The sequence below is a fragment of the Girardinichthys multiradiatus genome, chromosome 5 (genome assembly GCF_021462225.1).
Source record: "Girardinichthys multiradiatus isolate DD_20200921_A chromosome 5, DD_fGirMul_XY1, whole genome shotgun sequence".
Classification (NCBI taxonomy): domain Eukaryota; kingdom Metazoa; phylum Chordata; class Actinopteri; order Cyprinodontiformes; family Goodeidae; genus Girardinichthys; species Girardinichthys multiradiatus.
The window spans coordinates 40,287,339-40,296,365 of record NC_061798.1 but is presented as its reverse complement, the minus strand read 5'-3'; the positions used below and the strand labels follow the sequence as shown (position 1 = coordinate 40,296,365).

Genomic DNA, 9,027 nt, shown 5'->3' with positions numbered 1-9,027 from the left:
TCCAAAACAGCCAAAACAAAACTTTTTCAGATTTTGTGGCTCCAGTGGCCTTAATTATGAGCTGATGAAGCATTAAATGACAAGAACTGGGAACAGCCCAGGATAGCTGCAGTGAGGGTTGACAGCTTGATCAGATGCTGTACCTGCTCCATTCACTCACCAAAGTGGTTCCCCAATTAATATGCAGTTTTCTTGGATATTAACCTTTATTTTACTCATTTTATGTCCAACCTAATCAGTTTAATGTGGATATATTCAGGAATTCTGAACATTTGAGTAGAAAACATCTATGTAGCTGAATATAGACATATGGTCGACAGGATAATGTGGAAGACCACTGGACGTGACGTCCAGCAGACGGTCATTGACAGCCCCACAATGAGGGTAAGCCCCAAAAGGCCATGCCAAATTAGCTGCTGTATCCAAGCATATTAATGGAAAATTGAGTGGAGGGGAAAATTAGAAAAAATTGGGGGAGATTAAAAATGAGTGGATTGTCCTTGTAGTTGGCGCTTCAAGAGTCCAGGAAGTTGGCAACAACTGCTGCATTCCTTGAGAGAAGCCCCTCCTGACCCAAATTTCCCTTTGGGATGAATAAAGTATTTTTTTATTTGAGACAGCTTAAGATTCATCTTATCTTGGTCAAAGAGAAAAAGAGCAGGATTGTAGCTCAGTTTTCCTTTTCAAAATTCCATACGTTTACAGAATCAGATTTCTAATTTTTTCTGGCAGTTTTACAACATTTTGGACACTTAAGTAGAAAACATTTTCTTAACTGATGTAGAGCTGAAACAATCAGATTAACGATTATTGAAATAACTAATTTAGTAATCGAATCATCTTTAACTGGAGTATATAGACTCTAAACATGCCATTTGCTCAAAGAACAACCCACTCCGGGCAGTAATTAGGCCAAAATTGTTCAAGAAATATATACATTTGCATTAAAGATGAAAAACCTTCTTTGTAAATATGCTCCATCCAGAAATCCTCAAGTGGCATTGCTTTTGCTTCACCTTGTTCAAATTTTGTGAAATATCTCCTATGAAGCACCTTTTGCTATCCAATTATTAATTGATTAATCGACAGATCAATCAGTAAGTAAAATAATCGTTAGTTGCAGCCCTAAACTGATGTATTTTATGTATGTTCCACAAATGGAAGAACCTTATGCTGAATTTGAATCATGGTCCACATTGTGGTAAAGGACCATTTCACTTTTTTTTTCTTTGGCATATGTACAAAAAGCTATTTTTTAAATAATACCAATATTAATCCTTGGCCAACAATCTAAACCAGTCCCTGTTTAAAAACCTTGTGTTCTTTTAAGTCAAAGTGCTGGATTTATCTGTCAGTAACTCAAACCCAAAACAATCAGTAAGTAGGACAAAAACAGACATCCTGATGTGCCAAATCCAATATAAAAGACAACCTAATTATAAATCAAAGAATAAAGTCAGAATTCTCTCTTTTACATAACAAATTAGGGGAAAAGTCTGCAATTTTTTGCAGTCTTAAAAAGTAGCTAAATCAAATTCTGTACTTTTCTGTATAGGATCCCTGGTAGTCTAAAGTCCTCTATTCAGATGATGGTAAATTTCAGATCTCATGTGGAAATTCAGATCCAGAAGCCTGGATGAAGAATGGAGAAGCACAGAAACCAAATCAGTTGAAGTTTTAATAATCACGATTATTGAAATAATAATCGAGGTGCCATGTCATCTCTGGTGTTGGTCCACTGCATTTGAGTCCAAATTCCATGCAGCCATCTACCATGATATTTTCATGCTTCTTTCTCCTGACGAGCTTTAAGGAGATGCTGATTTCATTTTCCAGCTGGACTTGGTACCTGTCTACACTGCCAAAGGTACCAAACACAGGTTCAATGACCATCTTCAATTCAATTCAGTTCAGTTTTATTTATATAGCGCCAATTCACAACACATGTTGTCTCAAGGCACTTCACAAAAGGTTTGGAATGGTGCGGGTTTGTTGGGGAGGTTAGAATATAATACTGAGTGTTAGAGTTTGGTTATTTTGGAATGGGCTATGTGTAGGGGTACAAAGTAAAACAAACTGATAAAGTGTGTCCATGTAGAGTCCACTGGTGGCCATTGTTATACTAAAAACCACAAGGAGTGGGTATACCTCTCTCTGTCAGTGATTGTAACCATTGGAAAAGAGAAGGGGTCACACATGTAGCAGAAATGGAGGGTGTGTTTGCACCTCAATCATTACTGAGCCGGTTTAGGCCGAACCCGACTCTCCTTACTCCATCCAACTGGAAAGGAAGAGATAAAAATAATTGGAGTGTATTTCCTGTTGCATTGTGTGAAAGGTGGGTAACTTTAAAATGGACTAAGTCAATTCAAACGAATCATATTGATTTCATGTCCGGTACATACATTCCAATTAATCCTAACTATCGAACAGTGCAGTCAGATTCAATTTATTCATTTATTGATAAATGTTATGGAGCTTGATTGGCTGGCAAACTCACTTGAGCTTCAGAAATCTATATTTTTAACAGGACGATGAGACACATGAACCAACACAGACTAACTGAATGGCACCATCAAAGCAAACTGGGCTTCCTAAACACCTCGGCAGAACCGCAGGCTGCTTAGCTCCATGGCACATTGCATTGATGCAGTAACTCATACATTCTGATAACCAGCTGGTTTATGTAGATATTTAAAACCTTTCAATGGGAAGGTGTACTTTCTCCAGGAACGTCTACACACAACAAACCTGAGCCATTGATCTAAAAGTCAGAAAAATTGGACCATTTCAAAACAATCTTTATTTAAACTTGGGCAGAGGTAAACCATCTTTAAAATGTAAGCATACTTAGCAGTATGTACAATTTGTACATCTTGTTGGAAACTCATCTAGAACTTAAAAAAAATTAAGAACAGGGAGAATGTACATGATAAAGACATATTAACAGGTTCTAAGTCTCTACACAGAACACAGATAAAACCCAAACACAGAAAGAGGAGCACACCAGAGTTGCCTTTTTTCAAATCCACCTCCATGTCGAAGAACAAGTCCGACATGTTTCCCTCTGGGGAGCTCAAACGAAAGACGACAGTGCCAAAAAAACATATCCTGGATTTTAACAAAGATTTTCACTTTTACTTCCAAGACTTGAATGTACAAGATTATCCACAGCGCTGTTCATAATACAGCAGCTATGTTTTCTTTAAAAAGGTAAGCTTCATTAAAAAAAGTCAATTTAAGAGTGAAAACTGTCAAAAGCAGAAACTTAAAAAAAAAAACAAAAAAACAGGAAATGATATGTGATTTTTGACATAGGAAAGGGTTTTCATGGTACGGGTCGTGTTGGGGTGAGATAAGTCACTGCCTGCCTCGATAAAAACTGAATTTAAAGTTCCGAGGCACCGACAGACAGTGATTGAAGCCTTTTGGAGGAAAAACTTTAATGTGCCGCAGAGGAGGACTTGCTGTCCAGCAGTTTCTCCACCATGAGCTTGGCGTAACGCAAGCGGCTGGCCAGCTCCCTACAGCAGCCGAACTCCTCCAGCAGAGACAGCTTGTAGGTGCGGAAGTCCCGCTTCTCGTCGATGTAGGTCACAGCACCCATCAGTGGGCACAGGATCAGCTTGGTGTGGTCCTGGAAAACCAGATAAGGAGTTGATCATGAAGCGTTGTAAAGAATGAGGACAGATAACAGAGGAGGGTAGCGACAAGGATCAAGTCTAACCTGGAAGAAGTTTATCTGGACCGTGCCGTTGCTGAGGTGCAAGACGATGGCACTCTTCGTTCTGAACCACAGCGAAAGGTATGGCAGCCGCGCGAGCTCGTCCCCTTCCCGCCGAGCCACGTTGGCACCAGCTTTTAGCAGGTGCTCGCTCATGTAGTTACGGAAGTACTTAAGCAACGTTATCTAGAAGGAGAGAAGACAAATTTATCCAGCACCACACAGAGAATAAAGGTTTCCGTAAAGACAGCTAGAAAACCATTTCTCAACAACCAGATTGAATCAAACTAACTGGACATTTATGGTATCATTTCCAGTTTCCAATACTCAGACAATAATGCAAAGGCTCTCTCTGAACTTATGGTAGATTTTGCTATAGTGGTGAGGCTTTCAATATGAAACCTGCAAACCATCAGACTGTAAAGACATCAATTCAGTCAGATCGACAGAGCTAAAAGAGAGACAGAAAAAAAAGATTGAAAGAGCAAACATTTTTCTACTCTATTTTCTTTATCCATTCTCAACTAGACCTGATAATGACCTAAATTCCAGACTGAGGAGGAAACCTAGTAAAACTACTGACCTTCTTGTTGAGAGTAGCAGGGAACGAGCGGACACTCATGTAGGACTCGGCTGCTGTCTTGTCGATGTACTGCAGGCTGTCTCCGTCCGTGTACATGATGAGACGAGTGTAATCGTTGAACAGAACGCCCACGCTGTTGTCACACAGCTGATAGCCTAAAAACAGACATTTAAAGCCCTTGATGAGGAAAGTTTAACTTTAAAAAAAAAAAAAAATACATACCTGTAAAATCAAAACATTTGTTTTTCTCTAAACTACCCCAAGCACATCTTAACTACTGTCTTTCAGGAGATCAGAGCCTTTATCTAATTTTAACAGTAGCATTCCTTTATCAAGCTGACTGTTCAACAAGTAGCAAATATTTTTATTCAAACCAAATCCTGTGAACATTTACACCTGCCGATTAACTGAAGGCATATCTTAAAACCTATTTATATTTGATTGACCTTCTTTCAGACCTCAGTGATAAGATATATTGCCTTGCACACAGGAAACTGCAGCCCTGTTAGCCGTTAGTTTGAAATTGAATGGACAATTTTGTGGGAGCTTTCTACTTTCATCCTAAAGAGTGTTTAGAACATTCTGGTGCCTTGAGTAAAAAAAAAAAAAAAACGTTTGTTTACCACAGTTTAATCATCTGCAGATTTCACAAATCCTTAGAGGTCAAAGTGCTGAAGTTGGCTTCTGATTTGGGAAGGTGATGTAGGAATATTTCACTGCAGTTTTTGGTATCAAGACCAACTTCAGCACCATTCCAAAACTTTAACGCTTAAACTGATCAAATGTGGACTGGACCATCTCCTACTAAATATAGACTATTTAAAAGAGTTTGTAGATACCTTTATTTTGTTTGCATTAATAATAATAATAAAAAAGTCCCAATGCTTCATTTGGTATCTAAACCTGACCCCGTTTAAAAGGTCTGATCTAAGAGGGTCCAGATAAAAATGACTCTTTATCTTTAAACCATGATGTAGCAAATCAAAGAAAGGGAAATCTACAGGTAAATGTAAAACTGATATATATAAGAAATAAGGCCTGGAAACGTTTGCATTGACAGGTGGACATTAGTCTCATACCTACCCAGTCCATATTTGTCTGAGTAGTCAACCCATTTGCTGATCCAGAAAATGGGAATACATGCAGGATCCTCTGCTTCCTCTGAGGAGAAAAAAAAAAAACAAACAAAAAAAAAACCAATCAAAACACTGAATGCAGAACCGACAGACTTAAAACCAACATTAAAGCTTCTAAAAGTTGTTCTTTTACATTTGACACAGGCAGCCCAAAAAACAAAGAGTGTGGGCCAACCTTGTCGGACGACAACCTTCTCCGATGGCTTGGAGGCCATGATGCTGTTGAGCTGCTGCAGCATGTCTTTCAGGTGGTTTTCCGATGGTTCAGCCTCCCTACAAATAGAATACAAGTGAGAATAATTGTCATGTCCACAATATATTGAAAACACAGATAGAAACCCTGATCCCAGTCTTGCAGGACAGCACTTGTCTTACTTTGGCACCGGCTCATCTATCACCTCCATTTTCTCTGTCCCACCTGAAAACAGAATAATAAAAAAAACATCAATAATCATCTGAAAAAAAAAAAAAAAAGTTATAAACACTCCTTTAATTTCCCAGGCCTGTAGAGGCTAAGTGAGGCGAGACTGGTTACCCTTGTTGTTCAAAGGAGTGAGGGGACGTCGCTGGCCCAGCTCTGCAGCGGTGGAGGGGACGATAGAGAACCGTGGGGGCACAGTGAGGCATGTGGTGGGCAGGCGCAGCGGTATGTAACCTGATGTGAAGAACTCGTCCTCTTGCAGCTGAGTGATAGTTGGCCTCTGAGCAGGATCGGCATGCAGCATCCTCTTGATGAGCGAGGCTGCCGCTGGGTTGATGTGCTGTATACAGTTCAGGTTATTTATACACGTCGTCAACAACTGTTTTTATGCAACTTTATGGAGAATATTGTATGCTCCGTTCAGCGATCTTACCCAGGGGATGACGTAGTTGTTTTTCTTAATGCGACTGTAGGTTTCCTTCAGGCAGGACGTCTCAAACGGGGGCTTACCCACCAGCAACGTGTACCTGAGAGAGCAGACAGGGAGAACAGATTATTGCACTGGATCATTATCTGTTGCCATGTGTGACTGTAGTCCCAAACTTACAGTATGCAGCCAAGTGACCAGACATCCACTTCATAACTGTGGCCTTTTTTACAGAGCACTTCGGGTGCGATGTAGTTAGGCGTTCCACACAACGTCTTTTTCCGTTCGCCATCAAACTCGATCTTTGTGGCCAAGCCAAAGTCCCCTACAAAAGAAAGAAACATGGTATTTTTTGTGTTAAGATAACAAGCCAACAGAAATGTGTTAAAGATGCCATGCAGTGGTATCTTTTTCCCCCCAAACAAATATACACCAACGTGCCAAGTATGGATTTCCACTGAAAGATTACACAAAATACAAAGTTTAGAAATTTAAACTCAATTCTGTTTGGTATGTTTAAGGTCGATGACATCACAACGGGCAAAATATTTGAGCTGACTGCAGGCATTAAACATCATGTTGGAGGAGCAACTTTTGATAAAATTAAAGATGCTGAAGCATTTGAAATCCAAAGGGTTCAACTCTAATCAGTTTCCTCGTTTGATGTCAAAGGTCACGTAACTTGAAGGTTTTTAGGCATTTAGGATGTGTGTTGATTAAATAATATGCAACAAAATATCAAGAGACAGATAAACAAACCGTGACACTTTCTAGATATGACAAACTATAACTAAGTGAGTTTGAGTTTAAATAAAAGTGCATCCAATAGTTTTAGTGTTTTCTACTGAAATAAAAAGTTTTATTAGTGCTCAGTCTGTAAAAACCATATTCACAATAAGTACCTATCTTGACATCCATGTCATCATTGAGGAAGATGTTCCCCAGCTTCAGGTCTCGGTGAATGACTCTATTGTTGTGCAGGTAGTGGACTCCCTTCAGCAACTGGGTCATGTAGTACCGGGCCTCTGGCTCTGTGACAGCCTTACGACGCTTGTGGAGCTCCAACAGGGACTGGAAAAGGACGGTTTTGATAAGCAAACATTCCTTTCAGAAATTTCAGTTGATTAAACAGTAAACCTGGAGGGACTATGGCAGTATTTTATTAAAACGTACCATTTGTTTTATTTAAGTGTTAAAACAAAGATACATGTTGCTATGTTTAAATGACATTCTATTTCCACACACTTTAAAAGTCAGAGGCTTGTTAACCTTCGGTATTTTTAATTATTACACTTACCCTTCTCCTGCAGATTTCCAGGACCACAAAGACAAAGTCGTCGTCCTCAAAGAAACCGTGGAAGCCCACGACGTTCGCGTGATTAAGGCTTTTATGAATGGCGATTTCAGACGTCATCTTTTCCCTCTGGTGCTGCTTTAAGATCAGAGCTTTAGGCACGACTTTCCCAGCAAAGACCTGGTTCGTCTCCACGTCTGTGATTTCGTAGCATTTGGCGAAGCCCCCCTTTCCCAGGAACCTTCCTCTCGTGTATCTCTTCGTGGTGCGGGGATCAACCAGGATATCTGGAATCTCTTTCAGAGGCGCCGACTTCGGATCGGAAAGTCCGGATACAGGAGCTGGCTTCGCAACACCAGCACTCATTTTGGGTTGAAGGAGCTTTTCGATTATTTTAAAGAAAAATATACGAGCTAAGCGGTTCGACAAAGTGATTAAAGTTAACCCCAACTCAACCGACGTTAGTTTAGCCTGGAAAGCTAGCTTCGTTTCACTCACATTCGGATTTAAATGAAAACTAACACTCTTTTTGCGCAAGCATTCATTAATACAACATTAAACCATTAATGCGACGCATAACAAGCTACAGTTTTTTTTTTAAAGACATCAAATGATTCTGCAGACCTGTCCTACGGTGGTTACTCGGCTGTCCTGTCCTGCCTTATGACAACAGTTTTCGGTAGAAGTTTAAAATGCTGCCTCTGTCGTTATCGCGCTCTCTGATTGGGCCACACGATTTGAATTGTAGGGCGTTGCAGCAATGCATCGTGGGACTTGATGCGAAAATAGCCTATCGCTGAACGAGAAAATCACATCGGCCTCGTGATTGGGTGATCGCAAACTCGTTGGTTGTCTATGGTTTCCTGGAGAAAGAGATCATGGGAAATGAAGTACAAATGGAATTTTAACAGTGCAGTTGGAATCGTGATTTATATCACAAAGATTAGCGTATTTTTCACAAACAAGTAATAGTGTTATTTTATTGTGAATAATAGTTTGCAAAAATATTGACAACATCCATGAAAAATATCTTGAAAAACCAAATTCACAAGAGTACTTGGAAAACAAATTGCAAGGGGTTGAAAGTGAAAGAGTTGTTTATCAGATCAGTGATTTCCAACGTTGGGCTTAAGGTCCCCATGGAACTTGAGATGTTCACATATTGTCTTGAATCTCTAAAGATTTGGTGATGACATTTTATTTGTTATACAGTACAGACCAAATGTTTGGACACACCATCTCATTCAAAGAGTTGTCTTTATTTTCATGACTATGAATATTGTAGCTTCACACTGAAAGCATCAAAACTATGAATTAACACATGTGGAATTATATACTGAACACAAAAGTGTGAAACAACTGAAAATATGTCTTATATTCTAGGTTCTTCAAAGTAGCCACCTTTTGCTTTGATTACTGCTCCACACACTCTTGGCATTCTG

General features: G+C 39.6%; 1 protein-coding gene across 1 annotated transcript; it reads right to left on the bottom strand.

The window, feature by feature from the left end:
- Positions 1-2,785: 2,785 nt before the first annotated feature.
- Positions 2,786-8,291, bottom strand: plk1 (polo-like kinase 1 (Drosophila)). The gene is made up of 11 exons (XM_047364461.1): positions 7,589-8,291; positions 7,194-7,362; positions 6,472-6,616; positions 6,298-6,391; positions 5,979-6,204; positions 5,819-5,861; positions 5,619-5,716; positions 5,391-5,468; positions 4,308-4,462; positions 3,728-3,910; positions 2,786-3,637 (listed from the first exon to the last, which is right to left on the bottom strand). Exons 1-11 carry the CDS (start codon positions 7,949-7,951, stop codon positions 3,443-3,445), a joined length of 1,749 nt encoding a protein of 582 aa, XP_047220417.1. The 5' UTR covers positions 7,952-8,291; the 3' UTR covers positions 2,786-3,442.
- Between the last annotated feature and the right edge of the window lie 736 nt (positions 8,292-9,027).

Bases quoted from the DNA above. Each gene is read 5' to 3' on its own strand.
- plk1 (XM_047364461.1), bottom strand. From the start codon at position 7,951: ATGAGTGCTGGTGTTGCGAAGCCAGCTCCTGTATCCGGACTTTCCGAT. The intron at 5,469-5,618 runs GTTGGCCCACAC...TTTTCTCCTCAG, and splicing joins GAAGGTTGTCGTCCGACAAG to AGGAAGCAGAGGATCCTGCA. The intron at 4,463-5,390 runs GTAGGTATGAGA...GTCTGTTTTTAG, and splicing joins CTCAGACAAATATGGACTGG to GCTATCAGCTGTGTGACAAC.